This window comes from Podarcis filfolensis (genome assembly GCF_964270895.1).
Source record: "Podarcis filfolensis genome assembly, chromosome: 13".
Lineage (NCBI taxonomy): Eukaryota > Metazoa > Chordata > Lepidosauria > Squamata > Lacertidae > Podarcis > Podarcis filfolensis.
Window position 1 is genome coordinate 24023198 of NC_139615.1, and position 25450 is coordinate 24048647.

At 42.4% G+C, this 25450-nt stretch overlaps 4 protein-coding genes across 6 annotated transcripts; 2 read left to right on the forward strand and 2 right to left on the reverse strand.

The window, feature by feature from the left end:
• Positions 1 to 1602: 1602 nt before the first annotated feature.
• Positions 1603 to 2581, forward strand: LOC310748598 (olfactory receptor 2D3-like; the record flags this gene model as incomplete). The annotated part of the gene is made up of 1 exon (XM_083584450.1): positions 1603 to 2581. Exon 1 carries the CDS (start codon positions 1652 to 1654, stop codon positions 2579 to 2581), a length of 930 nt encoding a protein of 309 aa, XP_083440576.1. The 5' UTR covers positions 1603 to 1651.
• Positions 2582 to 6346: 3765 nt separating this feature from the next.
• On the reverse strand, positions 6347 to 7282 carry LOC310748599 (olfactory receptor-like protein OLF3; the record flags this gene model as incomplete). The annotated part of the gene is made up of 1 exon (XM_083584451.1): positions 6347 to 7282. One exon carries the CDS (start codon positions 7280 to 7282, stop codon positions 6347 to 6349), a length of 936 nt encoding a protein of 311 aa, XP_083440577.1.
• Positions 7283 to 11413: 4131 nt separating this feature from the next.
• LOC310746643 (olfactory receptor 5AR1-like) lies at positions 11414 to 17528 on the forward strand. Of its 3 annotated transcripts, XM_083580623.1 has the most exons (3): positions 11414 to 12682; positions 13792 to 13951; positions 16163 to 17528. In XM_083580623.1, exons 2-3 carry the CDS (start codon positions 13934 to 13936, stop codon positions 17126 to 17128), a joined length of 984 nt encoding a protein of 327 aa, XP_083436749.1. In that variant the 5' UTR covers positions 11414 to 12682; positions 13792 to 13933; the 3' UTR covers positions 17129 to 17528. The 3 variants fall into 3 exon arrangements, with proteins under 3 accessions (XP_083436749.1, XP_083436750.1, XP_083436751.1); XM_083580624.1 differs by lacking the exon at positions 13792 to 13951 and having other exon boundaries at positions 11414 to 12171; XM_083580625.1 differs by lacking the exons at positions 11414 to 12682; positions 13792 to 13951 and adding an exon at positions 13566 to 13678.
• Positions 17529 to 19814: 2286 nt separating this feature from the next.
• Positions 19815 to 21184, reverse strand: LOC310746664 (olfactory receptor 5V1-like). Its single transcript, XM_083580645.1, has one exon. The coding sequence runs from the start codon at positions 21091 to 21093 to the stop codon at positions 20143 to 20145; it is 951 nt and encodes a 316-aa protein (XP_083436771.1). The 5' UTR covers positions 21094 to 21184; the 3' UTR covers positions 19815 to 20142.
• Between the last annotated feature and the right edge of the window lie 4266 nt (positions 21185 to 25450).

Sequence of the window (25450 nt, forward strand, 5' to 3'; positions counted from 1 at the left end):
TAAATCAACAAACGAGTGAGTTCTGAATCAACTCAAATGCAATAGAATATTTGCAGGCAATCTGAAAAGGTGATGCTTTGAGAAATTACTAGGTCAGTGCATGCACCAAAGTGGTACTTCTTTTAGTCGATATAGGAGCCAAATATAATTGTGGATGCATTTTGTTGAAGCAACAGTTTTTAATAGGGCAATCCCATGCCTGGGATTCAATTCTGAATATATTCCTATTGAGTTGAATGAGGATTACTGTTAGGCGAGTGTGTGTGGAATTGTACTGTAAGAGGCAATGTAAAATACTGTATGCAATATGCATTCCTCATTTCAATTCTCTGTTGGGGTAAGAATTCAGAGGGTAGCTTTTGGCAAGCTGTTATTTTTTTAAACTTCAGCCACTGCCAGATCTTTTCTTTGGAATGGTTTGATAGCACTTGCCTGCCTTGCATAGTCATCTGCACAAGGGATGAGATTGCTTAGAAATGTACCAATGATTTAACCATTTAACAAACATGTTTAAAATATTAAATAATATATTTTTCCTGTAAATTAAGAAAATAAGATTGCAAACAGATGTGAAATTTTTTTCCATGAAGGGGTGGATGTGAAAATTCATGAATCAGTAAGTCAGTAAAAAATACCTATTCATTTAAGAGCAATTGCTTCTAATAATTAACAACATAAAATTCTGATTCTATGCATTTAATGTAGAAAAAAGGAATCACATATTAATTGTACTGCCATATATATATATATATATATATATATATATATATATACTGCCATATATATATATATATATATATATATATATATATATATACATTTTGTTGCCATTGCTATTGCCTCAGAAAAAGCTGTGTCAGAAGGATATGACACTGTGACACACTTATTATGTAAATCCTTCAAAATATGCACATGGTACTAGAGTCTTCATTAGTATACACAAATTGATCAATCCTCTAAATTTCTACACTGAACACTATAATGTTGAATGTTACCGGATCAGAAGTAAATTGTGGAAAGCTACCACAAAATATTGGTTGGATAGTGTCTTCGAAGCTACAAACATGAGTCTGACTAAACTGCGGGAGGCAGTGGAAGACAGAAGTGCCTGGCGTGCTCTGGTCCATGGGGTCACGAAGAGTCGGACACGACTAAACGACTAAACAACAACAACAACCACAAAATATTTGAGGACTCCATATATTTTATCTCTCTGACTTGAGGGAGTTGAGGTAAAGAAAACGGTAGATGTTTGAATAAAGCAAGGGTGAAGGAATAATGAAAGGGGCAAAAGGAGCTGTTTTTAACAGTGACAAATGTTTGAGTAAAGTGGCAGTGGAGGGACCCAGAGAGGAAAGTGGCACAATTTTAAACAACAGCAGAGGTTTCATTAATGGTGAGATGAAGGAACACTGGGTGTGTGTTTTGTTTTTTAAAAAAACAGTTTTAACAAGGAGAAATAGCAGAGACACACAAGCTGACTCCAAATAGAGCAGAAAAAGAGAAAAATTGTATGTGCAGTGACAATACAACATCATATTAAAGCTAGGTGGCATCAACATGTTCGAGTGATTGCTTAATGATATGGCATTTCAATCAGGACACCAGTTATAGATACACTTATCATTGCAGGTGGAGTCTTTTGGGTGATATGTGGATTCAGAATGAGACCTCCGTGAAGGAATTCATTCTTCTTGGCTTCACCAGTCATCCAACATTGCAACATATCCTATTGACACTGTGCCTAGTCATATATCTCATCACTTTATTTGGCAACAGCCTCATCATCTTCTTGATCTGGGTTGACTCCCGCCTTCATACAGGCATGTACTTTTTCATTGCTAACCTTTCTTTCTTAGACATATTCGGCACACAAATCATCTTCCCCCAGATGCTGTTCCATATGGCCTCCAGAACCAATAATATCTCTTTCAACAGATGCATGGCTCAGCTCATCCTGATGCTGTTCTGTGGGATGACTGAGTGCTTCATCCTGGCTCTCATGGCATATGATCGCTATGTGGCCATATGTCAACCACTGCGGTACCCAACCATCATGAGGATGCAAGTGTGTATCCAGATGGCAGGAGCCTGTTGGTTAGGAGGCTTCTTCAATGCTGCAGCACTGACAGTTATCACCATAAATTTTCCCTTCTGTGGACCCAACAAAATCAACCATTTCTTTTGTGAGGAGCCTGCTGTGTTGCAGCTGGCTTGCATGGACACCTACATAGTAAAAGTCCTCATCTTTGCCCTGAGTGTCATTGTGCTCATGTTGCCTTTCACTTTTATAGTGATCTCCTACATCCACATTGCCAGGGTGGTGTTCAGCATAAACTCAGCAAGGGGACGGCAACGAGCTTTCTCCACTTGTGCTACCCACCTCACTGTTGTGACATTGTTCTACACCACCATCAGCTTCACTTACTTGCAGCCTCAGTCTGAACACGCTATGGAGCAGGAGAAGAAAGCTTCCATTTTCTATATTCTTTTCTCCCCGATGCTGAACCCTGTCATTTACAGCCTGAGGAACAAGGATGTTAAAGGGGCTTTGCTTAAAGTCATGGGGAAAGTCAACTGAATCTCACCTTTGGAAGGGCTGTGTGTGTGTACATTTGGTGTCTAAAGCCACTTCATTGACACCATTGAATCCATTGCTAATAAATGTCACAGAAGATACTTACAGGAACTGTTGGGACCAAGTAGTGTTTGGTGTTGGAGTAACAAATAGATCTTTAAAGGTAGCATTTTTATGTGGTACCCAAATCTGTCTTTCCTGATACTCTAACCATTATATACTGGCAGCCCTATATGATGACGTTTTATATGTGTGGTGTTTTACTGTGGCTTTGTAATTTGTTGGGGCAATTCAGGACTCAGCTAGACTGGTAAAGAAAAGGTGATCCATATGTGTTGTATATGTGATATAACATTGTATAAAGGTCTAAACCACTGAGCCTCTTGGGCTTGCCGATCAGAAGGTAGGCAGTTCGAATCCCTGCGACGGAGTCAGCTCCCGTTGCTCTGTCCCAGCTCCTGCCAACCTAGCAGTTCGAAAGCATGTCAGTGCAAGTAGATAAATAGGTACCGCTGCAGCGGGAAGATAAACAGCATTTCAGTTTGCTCTGGTTTCTGTCATGGTGTTCCGTTGCACCAGAAGTGGTTTAGTCAGGCTGGCCACATGACTCGGAAAGCTCTCTGTGGACAAACACCAGTTCCCTCAGCTTAAAGTGAGATGAATGCCACAACCCCACAGTCACCTTTGACTGGACTTAACCATCCAGGGGTTCTTTATTTTTACCTATAATGTGGAGTCCCATTTTTCTCTGTTTTCCCTCTTTAAATTTACACTTTAAACTGAAATGCATCTTTGATGTGTCTAGATCCAGCCCCAGTCAGTGGGGTGGCGGCTGATGATGATGATTTAAATTTCTTATTGGATGAACATATCCATAATACAATCCAGCAGTAGTTCACTCTTCAGTAAAGCACTTGTACCGTTCCAATGGGGCTTGTGTCAGAGGCTTTCAGGAGGATTGTTCCCGAAAGCTGGAAGTGGATTTAATGGAGGTTTATACAAATTCAGGGAGCACAAATGTCTACTAGTAGCAAGGGTTTTGTTTTACCCCCACCGATGAAGGCTTTATGTCCCTGAATGCCAGTTGTTGTGGGGAGAGTGCTATTGTAGTCAGGACCATTTTTGGGCTTTCCAAAGGCATTTTGTTGGTCACTGTAAGAACAAGTTGCTGGACAAGATTAGCCATTAGTAGACTATTCTTATGGTGATACGTTAAGTGTACATGTGTGGGGAGTTGTGTTCCAAAGTGATGCCTTGAAGTGTTTCTTAACAACAACAACAAAAAGAACAAAATGAGAGTGCTGCTGGATTGGATCAAAGACCCACCTAGCCAGCATCCTGCTCCCATAGTGGCCAGCCAGATGTCCTTGGGGGGCCTTCAAGAAGAAACTGAGTGCAACAGTACTCTCCCCATCTGCAACTTTGTGTTTCAGTGCAATGTTTCTTAGGATCCAATGGGGGACGGGGAAGTAAAATTAAGAATAAAAACTCCCAGCACCTCATGCATAACACCTTTTTATGTCTACATCTTCCCTGACTTGTTCAAGGCCACCTCACACTATTTGTGACAATTGCACACACAACAGTGTGTTCCTGCAGTCAACTCCAAAGAAAAGAAATGTGTATCTAAGCACACTCACACAGGTTGGAAGCCCTGTTTGGTGGCAACGCCATGTCACATGCCAAGGAATGTGTTCTTCCAACACTTAGGTCACTTCCAGACAGCCTCAGTACTTGGCGATCATGCTGATTTCACAGCATATGGCATTTAAAACAATGCTTCTTCAACATAAGGAAAAATACATATTTAAAACATGTTGAGGAAATTACAATGCCACCACAAAACCAATCTCAAGTGTTGTTATTGTGAAGGGATATTGCATATCTCCCTTCAACCCTTTTCTGCTTACTAAGTGTAAATAAGTGGAATGTTATTGTCATGATGATCATCCGTTACAAAATTTGGGTGGTTCTAGACCTCATAGTTGGAAAAAAGAAACATGGCAATGATTTATGTATACTCAGCAAAATTCCCAGCTATACAACATGCAATAGTGTGTGGGGACTGGAATCCATCAGTCTCTGGAGTGCATTAGTTTCCCAACCCATGTTAAGTTTTTAGTAATGTCTTTATTTTTCTATTTACTGGATTGTAGATTAGGGCAGCTGGGCACCGTCAGTGCAATCCCTGCACTGTGCAAGGTGATTCCAGGAGGGATGAAAGGTACAAATATAGTTTCCTCCTTTCCCACTCTTCAATACCCAACATACAATTTATAACAAGTGTACAATCAGTCCCAAACCACAAGTCTTTTTGTGCAAGAGTAGAAAGTTTTAGGGTGGTTGGAAATACATTAATATTCATTTTTCTCTCTCCGCCTGCAATCCCATCTCCCCCAGCGAGGCCCAAACAAACAGTTCAGGACTGAATAGAATAGGAACTGATTTTCTAAATTACAATGAGCACTCACACTTCCATATGTGGGCGCCCTCTGCAGGGCCGCGTACAGCACCCCCGGGCCTCATGGGACTCAGCATCTGGTTGGGCTGGCCCACCTCCCTTTTGTCAGCCATTGGGGGTTCCCGCCAAACCCCAGTTTAATCTATCAGAGCCTTGTTGGAGGTAGGGCCAGCTGAGCAGACCACAAATGGGCAGGCTTCTCATTGGTGCGCTTGTGATGCATAAATAGGAGGTGGAGCCAGCAGCCCAACCCTTGTAACACTTTTCATGTCAGGAAGTTAATTGTGGGCTGGCGTTGCACACACTGCCTACCCCTGGCAAGAGAAAGCCAATTACCATAGAAACACTAAGGCTGATAAGGGTATTCTCCCCAGTATATGCTGGTCCAGCTTTGAAGTAAAACTTGTCCAGGCCGCCTTTTCTTTGGCCTTCTTTGGTGCACTCCAGATTGGGGAGTGCATCAAGGGTCCACCGTCATCACCTCACATGGGCTTGACGGTCATGGATATAAGCTTTTGCCACTGCAGTGTGCAACTCAAAATTTGTTTGTCCAAAACTGATCAATTAGGTAGGGGCACTACTTTAACATTAGCAACCTCCTCTCAAATTGGACCCTTGCCTGTCTCTGACACACATAAATTCACGAGAGTTGCTAAATTACAATGCACCCATTCCCACTTGTAAGTCCCTTCTTCTGCTTCTGTACACTGCTTGCTTGGCAACCAAGAGACTACCCAATCTGTGTCCAGGCAAAGCAGCAGGCTGGATCTAGGATCAGGTTCAAACTTGCAAGTTTCTCACTTGAGTGGAAAGTAAGTGATAGGCGGCATATGTGAATCAGACACCACAGATATAACACCACACAAAGAGCACTCATATCACCACAAAACACAAAGACCTGAATCCTAAAATAAGTTTACTTAAGAAAATTAACTGAAGTTCCACTTCAGCAGCTCCACTCATCCCATCTCACATTGCACAGGGGCACCCCAACCAAACTTATGGTATGAGCATGATAGCAGGGAAAGGTGGGGGGAATCTAAGGATTTTTTTCAAAAAAGTCAGGATTCAATCCTCTTCTTGTGGATTCAGTCAACACGTCCAGCTGTTAATCATCAAGTGCTGAATAATTAACACCACAGTCCTATGCAGATTTACTCTGAAGTAAGACACACTGTTTTGAATAAGTGTGCATACAATTGCAGCCTTAGTGATAGGAATGCATAAGGCAATCAACCCTCAGCCCCCAATCAAGCACTACTATGCACTTTAAGACCCTATTACAACCCAAAAATGGGTCAATGTCTTTAAGTGATGATACTTTTCCTTACCGCTTTAGAGAGGGCTCCTTTTACTTCCTTGTTCCTTAGACTGTATATGATAGGGTTGAGCATGGGGGTAACCACTGCATAGAATATTGATACCATCTTGTCTTGGTTGGGTGAAGTGTTGGCTTTGGGACTCATGTAAGCAAAGATTGCTGTGCCATAGCAGAGAGTGACCACAGTCAGATGCGAGGTACATGTAGAGAAGGCTCTCTGCCGACCTTCTGAAGAGCGAATTCGTAAAATGGCACGGATTATATAGACATAGGAGAGCAGCACAACACCACAGGGAATCAACAGGACAATGACTCCTGCCACTATAATCACAATCTCATTGACAAAAGTGTTGGAGCAAGCCACTTTGATAACAGCCAGGAGTTCGCAGGCAAAATGGTTGATGGTGTTGAAGCTACAGAACTGAAGGTGCATGGTAAATACCGTCTGCACCAAAGCATTGAGGAAGCCGCCCATCCAAGAAGCCATTGCCATCTGAATATACACTCGTCTGCTCATTATAGTCATGTAATGCAAGGGATAGCAGACAGCCACATATCTGTCATAGGCCATGGCTGCTAGCAGGATAAACTCAATACCACCCAGGGACAAAGAGATGTAGAGCTGAGCCATGCAACGACTGAAAGAGATGACCTTGTGACTAGTCAGGGAATGGAGCAACAGCTGGGGCACCACACTAGTTGTATAACAGATGTCCAGGAAAGACAAATTGCTCAGGAAAAAGTACATGGGGGTGCTGAGCCGTGGGTCAATACGGATAGCCACAATGATTAGTGTGTTGCCTGTCAGGGTGACAAGGTACACGGAGAGAAACACTACAAAGAGACACAAATTTAGGTTTCGATCCCTGGAGAATCCCATAAAAACAAACTCTTTGACATTTGTCTGATTGTGTTGTCCCATCATGGAGATACTTTTTTTGTGCTAAGAGAATGAGAACAGAGTCGCCGTGCGAAAAGTACAGTGTGGACTCTAAAAAGAAAGAAACAATAGAAAATGGGATGGTTTTCTTTGCTCTTGTATATGTATTATTATTTAACCTTTAGGAAGAAAATCAATAAAAACATTTGAAAAGTAATTTTGCAAGTTATCAATTTGAATTAGGAAAGATAGAATTTATCGGTTAGCATTCATGACACTAATAACTCATCCTTCTCTCCCCCAATTCCTAGAGCTATTTTACCACTACTTAGTGTGTTTTTTAAAAGAAAAATAGGTGCTGGAACTAACCATGACATTGTGCAACATGGGGCAGTGGCGTAGCGTGGGTTGTCAGCACCCAGGGCAAGGCAAGTAGTTTGCGCCCCCTAGCCCGTGGATTTGCGCCCCCTAACCCGTGGATTTGCCCTAACCCCAGATGTTGCGCCCGGTGCGGCCGGCCCCCCCTGCACCCCCCACGCTACGCCACTGACATGGGGCAGTCCTGAACAGATGCTGGTTTGACAACAGCTGCATTCACTACCCATAGAGGTGCTAAAAACTACAGCAAACTCTCTCCCTAGCTGGTATGTGGATCACTCCTGGTTCTGGTACTGATTAATTAAACACACCCCCAACTCCATTGTTCTCATAGATTCAGGCAGATGGCTAGGGCAGCTTGGAAGGGCCCTTGCACAAACGCACACATTTGCAATGGTAGAGGCCTGGCTGGAAAGCTGCTACACAGGAGACAGTCTGAAGAAAAGGAAATGCAAATTGGTGCAGCCCCAAAGCTTGACCAAACATGGCTAGGAGTGGCTAAGAGCTAGGTAGAGTCATAGATCTAAAAGAAGAAGAAGCGTAGACATGCACACACTGGCCAACTTCTGTTTTGAGTTGAAATGTTTGTTTTGGGCTTCTCAGAAGTACATAACAGCACAAAGTGGGAGGGAAGAGCACCGGCCTGAAGTTGCACCAGTACCTGGGAGGTGCCAGAACTGCACTCTGGCACTCTCTAACTGAGAAAAAGCACTGCCACAACTTTAGTATTTTCCTCAATACATAACATTGCAAGGCTTGGAGGATTTGTTGTGCTGTTAAAAAAAAAAATGTTGACCAGGTAAAAATAAGTGGATATCCCTTGGAGCATATACATACCACTTGGAAAAAAGCCTGAAATGTAAGTGATATGGCAAGCATGAGATAATTTACAATATGAACATTAGGACTGAGGTTAGATTGTTACCTTTATAACAGTATTTATAAGCCTCCAACTAATAGGTAAAATATTGTTCTGGTTTACTCCAAGAATAGAATAAAATAATTTAAACAAAACAGCAAAAAAAATCAGATCTGAGTTACTAATAACAAATACAATCAAGTCTCTAAAAATGTTTGGTGAAACAAAAACATTTTCAGGACACAGTTAAATATCAAAATTGTAGGTGCCTGATTTTGATGGCAACAGTGTTTTAAAATACTGGTGCAGTATATTGTATGGGCCACAGTAGTGCTGTGTGTTTTCCAAACTCTTTGTCTCTGTCTATCCATCTCACTCACTCACTCACTCACTCACTCACTCACTCATCTACAAGAACCACTTAAAAAACAACAACCTTCTTTTTTCAGCATTTTTTGGGTGAGTGGGGGGTGGGGCAGGAGGCACAAATGTGGGCAAACATATCCATGGGGCTTCTTCATTGCCAAGACATCATGGAAGGCTGGACACATCTATCTATCTATATCTATCTATCTATCTATCTATCTATCTATCTATCGGAAGGAATCGGAAGGAGGGGTGTCTGTGTGTGTTTGTGTAAAACTGCCCAGTGAAGACTAAGCATGTTCAGTGTCCACAGAATGCTTTTTGACTGCTTACTGCTGGAACAACCCACTACAGTTTGAGAACATACTGTGTATGTGTGTAAAATGCACAGTAATAAAAGCTTTTCAGATATTATTCTAGTTCGAACTAGAAAGCAGCAACTATTTTAAAAAAGTAAGAAGAATAAAGTTCTCTCAGTTAAATCCCATCTCATTCCTCCCACCACTTCTTACCTTCACAGGTGTGCAACCCTGCTGCAGAAAGAAAATTTGTTTCAACACAGAAGACATTTAAGAACATCTGAATTCCTCCCAGAAAAACTAATTGAGTAATGCAAAGTGTGTTGGACAGATGTTGGTCCCCAATGGGCAATTAACTATGAAACAACTTGAACTGAAGTTGGAAACTGCAGCATCAAAGCCTTCAAATACCATTCATTCATTTATTCATAACTGCTTTATACTTCACTTTTAACAATACAAATTGTTCTAAAGGTGGCTTACAAGTAAAAATAAAATTCAATGATATAAAGGACAATATCACAAAGAAATACTTTAAAACTGTCAGGAGAGACCTTCTTGTAATTCCATTGTATGATGCAGTGGTGCAAGAAGGGGCCTTTTTTGTGGTTGTGTATTCCTTTCTGGAATGTCCACTCCATGAAAATGCATCTGGCACTGATTTCTGATGGTGCTTAAATATGCTCCGTTTACTTCTGGCTTTCAGAGGAGGATAGGCAATGTTGCCAGTAGGCATTTGAATGTTACCTGTTATATTTGAAACTGTTATTGTGCATTTTTAATGTTTTAAAAAAGTGTTTTTTAAACAAAAAACAAAACCACACAAAACACTGGTAATTGGTTGATATAATTAGTGTTAACTTGTTTTGATGTTTATGTTGGCATTCTCTTGAAATGATCTCATCTCCATGTGATGAAAGGCATATTTATAAATCTAAATAAAGGAATAAAAACTCTTCAGGATCCTTTCCACAATTGGTGGTACCTGACCCTCTGAAAGGAGGTAGAACAGGACCTCTACTATTTGTGGTCATTCCCCATTTCATAGGACCACATTCACTGACCATAGTTCATGGATGCTGGGACCTGGAATCCTGCAACCTCGAGAGAACACAGGTACTCCATTATTGTTCTGAAGTATGAGAGTCTTGTTTAGGAAAAATAACAATGTGTGCTATTCCTGACCAGTGGTATATGAACTGCTTTTCAGGCAGAAGGTTCCATGTTCAATCTCCAGAGATCTCCTCAGATATAACAACACCACTAAGAAATTCAGGAACTCTTTATTTCCAGCAGGAGTGCAAAATCTAGATGACAAATCAGTTGATTTTAAACCTCCCACTGATTAAATTTTATTAGGATCTTTTTGTTTTGGTATACAAAATGTACATTATTTTTAATACAGATTCTGGGAAAAATTTAAAGTAGTGCTAAAGAGATCCAGTCCACCAGCACAAGCAAACAAATCTTCTAATATGCAATGATAGCACCACCAAAATATCCTCAGATGACGCAAGGGCCTAGGCAGGAATATGTAGGGAGAGGCACACACTTTTAGGTACCTAGGTCCTAAACCATTTAGGTAAGATTGCCGGCTGAGTCACTTGCTGGAAGTGATCACTGTGACTCTGGTAAGTGAGACTTCGGGGAGAAGGTAGGAGGTGGCCCCTTCCTGTTTTGCCCCAGGTGGCAAAATGGGATGGGCCATCCCTGGGTATGGTCATTCTATCTCTCCTCCCCAGGTATTTCCTTTTTCTTAAGCAGTACATACCCCCCTTTGTTTTTTAGAGCTATGACTTCCCTAGAGGCATACACTATTGTCTCTCGGGACAGATGGATGTTGCCAACAACAACAACGTCTTTCCCTACAAACCACCACTGGATTCTGCCTGCTTGCTCTGTTAGGATATTTCCGTTCCTCCTTAAAAAGGGAACAGGCTGTTGTGTGTCACATGCCTGTGTACTTCCTGCTCACTGGGAGTCTCTGTTTTGTAGATAGCTTTTGTTCCGGCTATTTTCCTCGACATGGATGCAAGCAGTCATGTTTTTCCTTTGTTCTGATCAACATTGAATAAAGCTGTAAATATGCTCTTCTGTTTGAACCTTCCATTGTGGAGTCTGCTGAAAAGGTTGTGCATGAGTCTTGGAATGTGTCTGAGGCTCGTGTCGCTAATTTACTGATACTGTTCCAACGGAAGACCGGGAGATCGTCTGATGACGTGGAAGGCTGCATGATGCCTTGGACTCCCTGGCAGTGTCCCAACATGCTCCATTATAGACCTGATCTCAGCTTCCAACCCTTAATCCAGAAGACTCACCCCAACTGAAACACTGCCATTTTTTAATTTATTTCCAGAGTTGGCAAGCCTGAATTAACTAGTTCAAAGACTTCATATGAGACCATGAGAAGGATTTGGACACAGCTTCCAGGCTTCTTCATCCTGAGGATCTTCTATCTCAACTGTTCGGGGTCATTGATATAACCCATGAAAAGCAGCAGACCATGGAGTATTGTCTTCTAGTCAGCTGCCATCTAATCAAAGTATAGGAGACAGCTTTGGAGGTTGGAAAAGAGGCAAATGGAGTGGTCAATGATGAACCCAATTTGTTCAATGCAAGTAAGGTGGAATCAGACATAGTTCTTGTCAGAACTCTCAGGACTAAATTAGATGTGACAGTTGTTGGCATCCATCTGTCTCAAGAGACAATCAACTGTGCTTCCAAGGGTGAAGTGAAATTGTTGTGGTAACAGTACCAAAGGGCACAAGCCTGAGCCGTCTTGGGCTGCCCATATGATAAGACACTCCCCTCAGCCTCACTAATGTGGTCCAAAGGAAAGCACAACGATATATTTAGCACCAGCTTGGCTGCAGGAGTTGCCAGAAGGAGGCGTACAAGGCACCATCCAAGCATTTTAGGGACTCCAATCCAGATTTATGTAGGGTTTATTCCTTAGCCTTTTCTTCTCCCAAAGATATCCTGCAAGGCAGCAGAGATTCTTCAATAAAGAAACAGGAGTCAAGCCTATGGTAAGATCTGCCAGGATGTGCAGCTTCGGATGCAATGGATCTCTACCTCAGGGGGGCGATTCCCAGCTCAGCGGGGCTCAGCTGGTTTTAAGTCCCAAGCAGTGCCGGATTTACGTATAAGCTAAACAAGCTATAGCTTAGAGCCCCACTGTGGCGTTCGTACGGAGCCCCCGGTCTTTCCACGGACTATTGACCCGTATACCACTAATCCTCTGCCACCAACCCAGGTTCTCCCCAGTAAAACACTTAGTCTCAGTCGGGTTCTCAAGTTAACAACAAAGATTGTAGTTTATTGGAAACACAAATAAACTTTAAATGCATTCGAAACACTGTTACCCTTTACCCTCTTACTCTTATTTTCTCCTGTCTCTAATTCACTCTAACTCCTCTACCTCCCCACACACAAGAACCAACTGCACTAACTGTCTCTCTATTTCCAACTGTCTTCCAACTGCTTCCCAACTGCTTTTTCCCAACTGTCTAAACCTCTGGATAAGCCTTTTAAAAACAGGTACACTCTGCCTCTGGGCTTTTCTATTGGTCTACCTATTAACCCTTTGTAAGTCCCCAGAAGTGGCATTATGGGGGTGAGACCAGAGAAGGGCGAATTTGACTACAGTAGATCCTAAACCCATTCAGCTAAGTCAGATGACATGGCAACCTGGCATAGAACACTATTTCAAAGCCTTGTTTTTCCATTTGCCAAGCTCAGTGGAGCAACAGTAGCCCAACCGGCAGAACTTTACACCTTTGTTACTTTACACCTAATCAGCTTACACTGGCTTGCATTACACCATCTTCTTGTGCAAAGGATTGTTCCTCTGTAAATGGAGTAGACATTGTTAAGTCTAGTTTTGGCCCTCAGCCACTACTCCACATTGGCTCATTTACCTTCTTTTTCCATTCCCCAAACTCTTAAATTGATTGGCTCTCAGGAGACATACATGCACACTAAACACCATGATATTTTTGTAAACTTCAAGAAATCACCACATCAGACTGAATAAAGTGCAGAGAATCTTGGGCTCACTTCGTATTAATTTACTAGGTCTATTTTCAAATCATTTCTCCCCCCCCCCCAGACTTTTTAAACTATATTTTTAGAATCATTGAATACATTCTTTTATCAGTTCCTAGTGAATTTTATCTTCTACTCCTGCAAAGCCCAGCTTCAGCAAGAAGGTCAAGAACATGGGTTGGCATGAGTCCCGGGGGCTGGATCTGGCCCAATCGCCTTCTAAATCTGGTCCTGGATGGTCTGGGAATCAGCGTGTTTTTACATGAGTAGAAAATGTCCTTTTATTTAAAATGCATCTCTGGGTTATTTGTGGGGCATAGGAATTCATTTTTTTCTTCAAAATATAGCCCGGCCCCCTACAAGGTCTGAGGCCACCTGCTGAAAAGGTTTGCTGACCCCTGGTCAAGAAGTATAGAAGAGACAGTGAAATAAGAAGACTATTGCTGTTATATTTGGTTTTTGGGTTCCTAAGCAAACTAGTCCAAAAAGGTATGTTCTGTTTTTCATCTACAGTGGTCCAGTGGTATTTGCCATCCAAAACTATCTAATACCAGTGCTACAAAAGTGACCCCTGTTATGTATAGCATCTTGCCTCCTTTCAGGTCTGGCTGCAGACAGCAGAAAGATCTGGAATTTGTCAGGGCCTCAACAGTGCCAAAGGGTGAATCACCCCAACACCACTGCAATGGTGACATTTCACATTTCATCTAAGAGGGCCAGCAACAGTGAAAATTCCTACCTTGCATGGCTCACCTTTTTCAGGTAAATGGTCTTCACTGAGATACCTCTACCTAACATGTCCCCAGATCCTAGAGCCAGTACTGCCTACATTGAATCTTTTTTGATTACAGTCATACCTCGGGTTGCAAATGTGATCTGTGCAGGAGGCACGTTCGCAACCCGCAGCGTTCACAACTTGCAGCGCTGCGTCTGTGCATGCACGTGACGTCATTTTGCGCTTCTGAATGCACGAGCACTGAAACCCAGATGTAACCCATTCTGGTACTTCTGGGTTCGGTGCGGTTCGGTGCGGTCTGCAACCCGAAAATGCGCAGTCCACAGCATTCGTAACCCAAGGTATGACTGTAATGTTCACAGAGTATCCAAGTGGCTGTATCTCTGTCTCGTTACAGGTAGAAGGCTGGATGATATTGACTAGTCTTCTTTCTCTCAGACCTGAAATTTGAACCTGGAGATCTAGACAGTTTTGGAGACATAACCCTCCTGGATTGCACCTACCTTCTATAAACTGAATATTCATAAATGGTCAACATTATGCTTTTGCCTAATGCTATCATAAATATTGTTTTTATTGGGTTTATTATTAATAATAATAATACCCCACCCATCTGTCTGGGTTTCCTTTTTGAAATGGAGTGAGTTATTTAGCGCACTCTCTTGAAACATGCTATGTCAGACCATTGGTCCAGCTAGCTCAGCATTGTGCATGCTGACTATTGGAGACTGAATCTGGGACTTTCAAAGGAGAAAGAAGATGGGTTGCGGATGATCAAGGTTGTTTGGGGATTACTCAGCTAGTGTCAATACTCTTTAACTGAACCTATGTTAAAGTCAAGATGTCATACAACAGATGACATCCTACCACACAGTAAAAAGAAAAAGGCTAAGGTGATTTTGCTGCTAGGGATATTGTTAATCAACATGGTTTAAGGAGAGATGTTATTTTAAAAGGAGGAGGAGGAGGAGGAGAACACACAGAGAGAAAGTCCTGCTGACACATCTTGAGCACACAGAGAAAAGAAATAAGCCTAAACTTTCATGTGCAAAGGCAGATTAAGTTACATTGTACCAAATATCAGGGAGGAAAAATATAACAGTTGCAGTTTTCAATGAATCAGTTCCAGGCTAACTTGCTTGTAGATTCTATTTTTCAATAAAAATAACACAAGGAAATGAAAGCAAATGAAGCTTCCTTTTGTTTTTGCCATGGCACAGTCTTGGGGAAAACACCTTACTTCCAGGTGTTAACAATACCTCAAAGGATCTCATCACTGTCTGATATCATTGTCAACATTTATTTCTTATTGTGCCACTTGAAATATTTCATATAAAGCAGAAATAAGATATGGCTAATATAGTGGTACCTCGGGTTAAGAACTTAATTCGTTCCAGAGGTCCGTTCTTAACCTGAGGTACCACTTTAGCTAATGGGGCCTCCTGCTACCGCTGCGCCGCCACACCGCTGTCGCACGATTTCTGTTCTCATCCTGAAGCAAAGTTCTCAACCCTAGGTACTATTGCTGGGTTAGCGGAGTTTGTAACCTGAAGCTTCTTTAACCTGAAGTGTCTGTAACCCGAGGTACCACTGTATTGTATTAGTGAGAAATTATTACCTTCTGAGATTACCAATTTTTTAAAAAAATGTTTAATGATTTATCATAAACATATGCACAAAGTAACACATAAACATATGCACAAAGTAACACATAAACATATGCACAAAGTAACACATAAACATATAAACCATAACAGAACCATGCACAGAGCATACTGACTATAAAAAAAAGACAGAGATGCAGTTACATATACCTACATTTTTAAGATGGGTCTATAAAGTACAGCAACAATGATAAGTGAGTTATGGGAGTAGTACTTATGTGACTCTGTTTAGTTATATAATCACAAATGCAGACCAGTTCACATTGAAACTGCTCAGTTTGGCTTAAACCCAGACAGCAGGTCTGTGTCGAACCAGACTTTCAGATAGCACAATCAAATATTGGATCTACATTTAGAGAATGAACCCTTCACTGGTGGTGGAGGAGTGTCAATTAATTTATTAAAGTTTTGATTTGCTAATCTCCTAATTTCTCAGATGTTTCAACCAAACCTCCAAGTTCACCTCAGCATTTCACTTGACTAACATTGACCATATCATTAAAATGTGAGAATGCAGTGCAAACATTTATAGCTCACTATCACCATGACTGCTTATTCACATTTGTTTTCTAGATGGAAGATGACACAGTCTTGGAGCAGTTAAATTACACAGGAGTAACAACATTCATCATTGCTGGTTTCACAGGTACTAAGAAGTTACAAGTTATATATTTCATCACATTCCTTCTCATATATCTCCTTACACTTTGGGGAAACATCATCCTGCTTATCACACTAAAGACAGAATCGAGTCTCCACACACCGATGTACTTCTTCCTGAGCAATCTTGCTATCCTGGAGATTGGTTACACCTCAGTCACTCTCCCTAAACTTCTGGCAATATCCTTAGGAAGATCTAAGGCTATCTCTCTAACAGCATGCCTTGTGCAGTCATATTTCTTCTTCTTTCTGGGTTCCACAGAGTGCTTCCTACTTGCTGTTATGGCTTATGACCGTTATCTTGCCATATGCAACCCACTGAGATACTCAACACTGATGTGCAGTAGAATGTGTATCTACTTAGCTTTAGCTTCCTGGGTGACTGGATTCCTAAATCCTTGCCCATCTACCATCTTAGTTGGCAGATTGCACTTCTGCGGCAACATCATTGACCATTTCTTCTGTGATGTCCCTCCACTGCTCAGCCTGTCATGTACTAACACGTACATCAGTAGAACCATCATCTTCATCAGTTCAGCTATCATAGTATTAGGAACTTTTCTGTTGACCATGCTTTCTTATGTCTGCATCCTGGCAACCCTCCTAAGGATGTCCTCAGCAAAAGGACGGCAGAAGGCCTTTTCCACCTGCACTGCCCACTTGACTGTAGTTTCACTCTACTATGGAACCGTTATCTTCATATATGTCAACCCCACAGGCCAGAACTCAATGGAAGTTAACAAGGTGGTCTCATTTATCTACAGTGTGGTGACCCCCATGCTCAACCCAATCATCTACAGCTTGAGAAATGAAGATGTTAAGAAAGCTTTAAAAAAAATGATGCTTAGGAAATTCTGCCCTGGAAGACAAACATTTTAGAAACAGAAGCTTGGCTTTAATGTGATTTAATAATTAATAGAAGTTAACTGAAAGTTGCTCCAAAATCTCCCTCTGGTTGGACAATCTAAGACTGTGCACATCCTTAAAAATAACGAAGTACACTATCTATTTAGAAATCTTGAGTTTGTTTGTTTGCTTTTCCTCCTCTGTTTAGAATTCCCAGGCAACACTGGGCACTTTCTGATAGTTAATTTATATGAATAATCTGTGTATGTTCATAGTTACTGTATTCCTAATGTGAGCTGGTAGTAGTAGTCGTTCTTGTAGTTCTTCTTTCTTGCTTTCTTCTTTCTTCTTTCTCTCTTCCTCTCCCCTTCTCTATGTTAAATTTTCAAATAAAAAATCAGTTTAAAATTATTGGCTAATTTTTTGAGATTAAAGGGAACATATAGCACATAATGTCTAGGAAGTCCTAAAAGGCATGCAAAATCTTAGATATGTGGGACTACCTACTGGGTGATTAGAACTCCAGTTTTTGCTGCCTTTCTGGTATTGGGTTGGGGGTATTCTTGCATCCCGCACCTTTGAAGACAAAATGTGTGTCTGATGGGCTGACTTCAGATTGGTGAGTCACAAGTCATGCAGGCTTGCCCTGAACTGCTGCTGAGAAATCCAGACTGCTGTGGAAATTATTACTACTACTCATCCCCCATTACAGTTATTACCATGCTGTCACACAAGGCTCCTAGTGCTCCCAGGAGCCCTACTCATCTGCCCCACACCATCTTGGTTCTCATTCAAAGATCCTCTCCAACTTTACAGATCCTTCTTTTTCTATAGATGCTCAGTGGAAGATCAGTGGGGAGTTGCCTATAACCTGCTTGAGATTGAAACCACTGCAGTTTTGTATATTATGTGAATTGGTGAGATATGGTTCACTGAGATATATGTGGCCCAGTTTAGGTCAATATGTTTTCACTTGCATATTCTGTGTAATATTAACCCAAGACTAAGCTGGTGTTGCAGGGATGTGGCAGCAAAGTATCTATCTTAGGTAAAGGTAAAGGGACACCTGACAGTTAAGTCAGTCGCGAACAACTCTGGGGTTGAGGCGCTCATCTCACTTTATTGGCCAAGGGAACTGGCGTTGGCCACAGACAGCTTCCGGGTCATGTGGCCAGCATGACTAAGCCGCTTCTGGCGAATCAGAGCAGCACACGGAAACACCACTTACCTTCCCATTGGAGCGGTACCTATTGATCTACTTGCACTTTGACGTGCTTTCGAACTGTTAGGTGGGCAGGAGCTGGGACTGAGCAATGGGAACTCACCCCCGTCGTGGAGATTCGAACTGCTGACCTTCTGATGAGCAAGTCCTAGGCTCTGTGGTTTAGACTACCATTCTATCACTAATGGCATTCAATATCCATTTGCCTTAGAGGGGTTTCAGATATGCTCCTGGAAAGCATCGAGACATGGCCAGGAATGCATTCTGCTACTATAAACTGAAGAGAATCCTGTAGTGTTGACATAGCAAGTATTAATTCATGCTTTTGTATTATTTAGAGTAGCATTGGTACTGTATATATGAAAGTTTTGATATTTCTCTCCCATTAGAAACATTCCTGTATTAATAAAGTGGAATGTAAAATATAGTAGTCAGATCTTTATGTATTTCACATATTAATAGACATCATTAGTGACCATCTTCAACCATGAACTAATAGTATGGATGTTGCTTGTTTATTTTCAAACATCTCAAAGCCATTAAAAATAAAAATGTCATAAAAAACATCATTCAAAACATCAAAAATAAAAACACATGCATAAACTATTTCAGATGCAATAGAGATACTGACTGGGAATAGAATTTCTACTTGAAAGCCTTCTTGGGGAAGGCAGGTATTCAACACATGGTAAAAAGGCAGTAGAGATGGTTCTTAGAATCACAGAATTGTAGAATTGGAAGGGATCCCGAGAGCCATCTAGACCAATTTCCTGCAATGCAGGAATCTCAACTAAAGCATGCCTCATAGATGGCCATCCAACTTCTGCTTAAAAACCTCCAATGAAAGAGAGTGCACCGCTTCCTGAAGTAAACTCTTCCACTGCTGAACAGCTCTTACTGTCAGAAAGCTATTCCTGATGTTTAGTCAGAATCTCCTTTCTTGTAACTTGAAGCCATTGGTTTGAGTCCTACTCGCCAGAGCAGGAGAAAACGAGCTTGCTTCTTGTCTGATATGTAATGGGAGAGAGTTTCAAAGGGTGGGTGCTGCCACCCTAAAGGTTCTGTATCATGGAAAATCAACCTCCTGAAGAGATTGCATCTGCAGAAGGCCTATAATCTATGCTTGCAAAAGAATTTCACAACAAATGCCCAGGGAGAGGAATTTCATGGTGAATGGTTCAGCACTGCAACTCAGCCCACTGTTTTTCTCTTCCAAATCGTACTGCACACTACTTTTCAGACTTTCATAGAATCATAGAATCATGTAATTGTAGACTTGAAAGGTACCCCAAGGATCATCTAGTCCAACCCCCATTGATGACAGATGGCAACCCAACCTCTGCTTTATAATCTCCAAGGAAGAAGAGTCCACAACCTCCCAAGTATACCATGTTCTCAGACTTTGGTCCATTGGGACAGATCTTTCAGTGTAGGTGTGTTAAACTATGGAACTCACTCCTGCAGGAGGCACTGCTGACCACCAACTTGGATGGCTTTAAAAGTGGATTGGACCAGTTCATGAAAGAGAGAGTTATCAATGGTTACTAACCATGATGTCTATGCTCCACCTCCACAGCTGGAGGCAGCAAAGACTTCAAATTCTAGTTGCTGGAAACCACAGAAGGGGAGAGTGCTTTTGTGCTTATGTTCTGCTCCCTGGTTTCCCACAGGCATCTAGTTGGCCACTGTGAGAACAGTGTACTAGATGAGCTACTGGCCCAATCTGACAAGATTATTCTTATATTCTTACGTCTTTATAGTGATAGTATGGGTCTTCAGATCTCTTCAACTGATCTTCAGGTCCTTGAGGTTTCAGTTAAAGAATCTAAATTCCAAGGGAAGGTATTCTCAGCAGAAACTTTCTCATTGCCAGCTTCACTTCCTTGTTCCGTAGGCTGTAAATAATTGGGTTGAGTGTTGGTGTTAAGAGACTGTACAAAACCCCCACAAGCTGATCCCTTTCAAGTGAGTAGCTGGAGGTAGGACGGACATATGTAAATATGCTGGAGCCATAGAACAGAATCACAACTGTGAGATGGGAAGCACAGGTGGAAATGGCTTTGTGGCACTGTCCTTTCTGGCGGCTGCTTAAAATGGCATGAAGGATGAATGTGTATGAGACCAGGGTGAAGAAGAAAGGGCTAAGGCCTACAAACACACCCACTGTAAGAAGGGTTGCCTCATTGACTGACGTGTCAGAGCATGAAATACTCAACAGTGGTGGAATATCACAGAAAAAATGACTAATTCCATTAGATTGGCAGAAAGACAGACGAAATGTGAGTGTTGTGTGGAGAGAAGCATTGAGGAAGCCACAAGTCCAGGATATAGCAGCCAACTGAAGGCAAATATATTTATTCATGAGTTTTGTATAGCCCAATGGATGGCATATGGCAAAATAGCGGTCCAGAGCCATAGAAGCCAGAAGGAATCCTTCGGTGCCCACCAAGGCAACAAGGAAAAACAACTGTGCAGCACAACCCATGAAGGAAATGACTGGGGATTCAGCCCAGAGATCTGCTAGCATTTTTGGTACTGTCACAGAGATGTAGCAGATGTCAAGGAAAGAGAGGTTGCCAAGGAAGAAATACATGGGGGTGTGTAGAGACCGATTTAACACAGTCATGGTGAGTATGAGTGAGTTTCCCAAGAAGCAGACAGTATACATAGTGAGGAACAGGATGGCAAGGAAGGTCTTTCCTTGTGTGATATTTACAAATCCCAGGAGTATGAATTCCAAGATGCATGTTTCATTCTCAGAGGAAGTTGATCTCATGGTGTTTAATCTGAATATTACAAATGCAAGAATATTTCAGTCATTTCAATGTCATGCAGCAAAAATTTATCCTATATAGATATTTTTAGTGTTACATATAAAGCTGCACTAAAGCTGCACTATTTCTATATTCTTAAAGGGAGCTAACTTGTAGACTATTGGCGTAAATTGACAACCTGCAGGTTTTTACTTAAGAAAGTGATCCAATTGATTATCCAATTGATAATAATTGATTATTCAATTGATAATAATGTTTGCAGATTGATATTGATTTAAAATATTTATTTGAGTGACCTTGTTGTTTTTGTTTTTGCTTTAGCTATAGATGGAGCAGTACCCTCTAGATGTTGTTGGACTACAACTATCATCATAGTTTTCAGACCTAAGTGCATAAAAGATTGCAAGCTAAAGATGCAATTCTATATTCACTTTACATGGGAATAAGCCTCATTGAATGTAACGGGACTTTGTTCTGAGTTGCATTAATAGGATTGAAGTCCATCTAACAAGAACATTGTCTACTGATCCTTTTCTGATGTCAAAAAGAAAGAAACAAGCACTTACTTTTGGAGGACTGCTGATCATTGTAGGTAAAGGATATGGTCAGTCTATCCTATTTTATGCAGCTATGAAATAGCTAGGGATGTCCAATTCCATAAGCTGTGTGGGTGGGTGGGTGGGTGGGTGAGAGAGAGAGAGAGAGAGAGGAGAGAGAGAGAGAGAGAATGAGAGAGAGATAATGATTCTCATCTTAAAGGATTTTAAAGTGTGCAGACATGATACCCCATTGGCATCATTATTTGAAGCGAATCATTGTCCCCAGAGAAGTTGAAACTGCTGCTTTGGGTATAAAAATTGGGTTTCTCCTATGGGGCCAGAATGATTAATTATAAAGCAATAATGCACTTCCATTATCTAAGATTCTGCACATCCATGAGTTAGTAAACAGAACAATGTATTTCTTTTATTTATCATTAAATTTATATTCCCCCTTTCCCACAATGGAACTCATGGCAGCAAACAACAAGCAAAAAAATAATAAGATGGTGTATGTGTGTGTGTACACACACACACACACACACACACACACACACACACATTCTGTTGGGTGTAGTGAAGGGTTAACCTTCTGTGCCTTGAGCCTGAGAGGAGGCCCGTACAAGGGAAGTACACCAGGATGTGACGAAAGCAGCTTGGAATGCTGTGAGCTGAGTGGAAAGCGAAAGCAGTTTGTTGCGTCGCTGCAAGCTGAGAGAGAAGGACGCAGAGAAAATGCAGCTTGAATCAGATGGAAATTGGAGTTTGTAAATACGCTATTTTGTTCCCAATAAAGAGATATTAGGATAGAAGAAACGTCTGGACTTATTTACTGCCCTTTCGACACACAGACGCTGTGTAATTCTGCTAATTGCTTTACGACCTTTCCAAAGCCACACTGCGTAAACAGAAGCTGCAGAGGCCCGCAGGGGAAGTGTGGCTGGGCGCCAATCAATAAAGCAATAAATCTATCGGAAGAGGTTATGGGTCAACGCCAAGAGTGTGAGAAAGGGCTTTGGAAGACTTTAAAAGACTGAACGTCAGCTTGATCGACTGCCAAGGCTTCAAAGAGAGCAGAGGGCAGATCGGAGGAGGCTGACGGAGAGGGAGCTGGGAGCCACGTCGTCCAGAGTGCCCGGTTTGGCTGTGGAGTGAGTATTATCGGCTGCTCTTGCAAAAGGCCAACAGAAGGGAAGGGAGGCAATGGCTCAGCCCCAGGGACAAGTCTTTGAGAGTTTCAATATCCCCTTTGAAAGACTCAATGGGAGTAACTGGGATGATTGGCAGAAAAGAATGTACTTTTGGCTGGGAGGGAAGCAGCTTTGGGAGTGCACGCAGCAGGACCCCTTTGTGGCTGCCCAAGGGGCAGGGGCTGCTGATCAACAGCGTGCAGCTGCTGCAGCCAAGAAAGATCAGAAGGCCATGTCCCACATAGTCATGGCACTTGAGGCTAATCAGTTGCCTCACATTGACGGTTTGAGGACCTGCCACCAGATTTGGACTGCGTTGCAAAGAATCCACCAGCGCACAACAGCAGGGGCCAAGGTGCATGTGTTGCGTGCCTTGTTTGAGAAAAGGCTGGCCCCAGGGGAACCGATACGTGAGCACATTGCACAGGTGCTGTCTGTCTTCAGCAAGCTGCGTTTGCTCAACGTCCCTTTTCCTGAGGAATTAAAAGCTTATGCTTTGCTGAGCTCTTTGGACAAGAGCTATGAGAACCTGGTTCTCACGATGGAGACTATGCCGATTCAGGACCTTACTTTGGATTATATCTCTGGACGCTTGATTGATGAAGAGATAAGACGGAAAGGGGCTGCTAGAGAGCCTACAGGCTGTACCCCTAGAAGAAGTGGGGGGGCAGCAGGGCACAGTGAGCATACTGTGAAAGCTTTTGCCTCTAGCAAGAGATGTTTTCGCTGTGGCAGTCACACACATCTTATCCGTAACTGCCCAATGGAAGCACAGGAGCCCAAGGACAGTCGGAGAGGAATGCAGCAGCTGCCAGGAAGGCAGATAAGCTCCGCTTCTCAGCAGCAGAAGCGTGGGAAAGCTTCCAAAGGCACCAGACGTGGAGACAACGCATCAAAGACAAAGCATCATTTCTCCACCTGGCAGCATCAATGGCAAACGTGAAGGACGCCTGCGCAGGCCCCTGTCGGGGGTGGGGCAGTGAGAGGGGGAATGTTGCCATGGAGACCCAGGAATGTAAATAACAAGACTTTCTCACTGTAATAATCGACTCAGGAGTGACAAATACGCTGGTGCCATCTAGTGGTCTTTTGAGAAATTGCAGGACAGTAAAAACTGAGAAATTTGTGGCGATTGCGGATGGAAGCAGAAAAAGACTAACTGAGACAGGCTTTTTCTTCTGTCCCTTTCTTAAGCATGAAGTCAAAGCTTATGCAGTGCCCGGTTTAACTAACTGTTTATTAAGTGTGCATGATTTACTCACTGATGGTTATCATGTCTCTTTTGCAGGTACAAAATGTGAGTTTTTCCAAAACAGGCAGAGAAGTTTGCCAAAGAGCTAGGTAAATGGTTCAAGCTTAAACAGCTTGGTGCTGTCAAAACCTACCTAGGTGTCAATGTTGAGCGTGCACAGGATGGAAGCTTCTTGCTCAGCCAGAAAGGCAAAATCGAGCAATTGCTTCAGAAAATGAGGATGAGTGATTGTGCAGGAGTGAGAAGTCCTATAGAGACTAGTTTTGTGAAGGACAGCCAGCAAGTAGAATGCGCTGCGTTCGAAAATACTGAAGTGTTTCAGTCAGCCCTAGGGAGTTTGTTGTACTTATCCCAGTGGAGCAGACCTGATATAGTGTTTGCTGTCGATCTGCTCAGCAGGGAAGCTTCAAACCCTAGTGTGCAAGCCTGGAATGGCATCAAGAGAATTCTGAGGTATTTGCAGGGAACCAAAGACTTTTGTCTTAGGTTGCCAGCACAAGGAGAAGTCAAACTGACTTGTTTTGTGGACTCGGATTGGGCTAATCTTGAGGATCGCAAGTCTGTGTCTGGTCTAGTGGTGAAGTTTGGGAACTCAGTAGTTGGATGGAGGTCCAAGAAGCAAAGTCTTATAGCGCTCTCATCCACTGAGGCTGAGTTTAGTGCTCTTTCAGAGGTGTGCAGAGAAGTAGAGTTCTATGCTTGCTTAGTGCAGGAACTCTGCGAAGTGGATTGTCAACCGATACGTGTTTTCGAGGACAATCAACCATGCCTGCGTTTGGCAGAGTCAGGTCAGTTCAAGGCTAGAACTAAACACCTAGACATTCGCTTTCGGAATGTGTGCCAGACTGTTCAGGAGGGATTAGTTGCGCTGAAGTATTGTCCCTCTGCGAAGAACCTAGCTGATGGGTTCACGAAGCCACTCACCTTCCAAAGACATGGGGAGTTTTGCGAAGGTCTGGGTTTGGGACGACCAAGGGTCGCTTCTCCCCTCAGGCGCGAGACAAGAGGGGGTGTTGGGTGTAGTGAAGGGTTAACCTTCTGTGCCTCGAGCCTGAGAGGAGGCGTGTACAAGGGAAGTACGCCAGGATGTGACGAAAGCAGCTTGGAATGCTGTGAGCTGAGTAGAAAGCGAAAGCAGTTTGTTGCGTCGCTGCAAGCTGAGAGAGAAGGACGCAGAGAAAATGCAGCTTGAATCAGATGGAAATTGGAGTTTGTAAATACGCTATTTTGTTCCCAATAAAGAGATATTAGGATAGAAGAAACGTCTGGACTTATTTACTGCCCTTTCGACACACAGACGCTGTGTAATTCTGCTAATTGCTTTACGACCTTTCCAAAGCCACACTGCGTAAACAGAAGCTGCAGAGGCCCGCAGGGG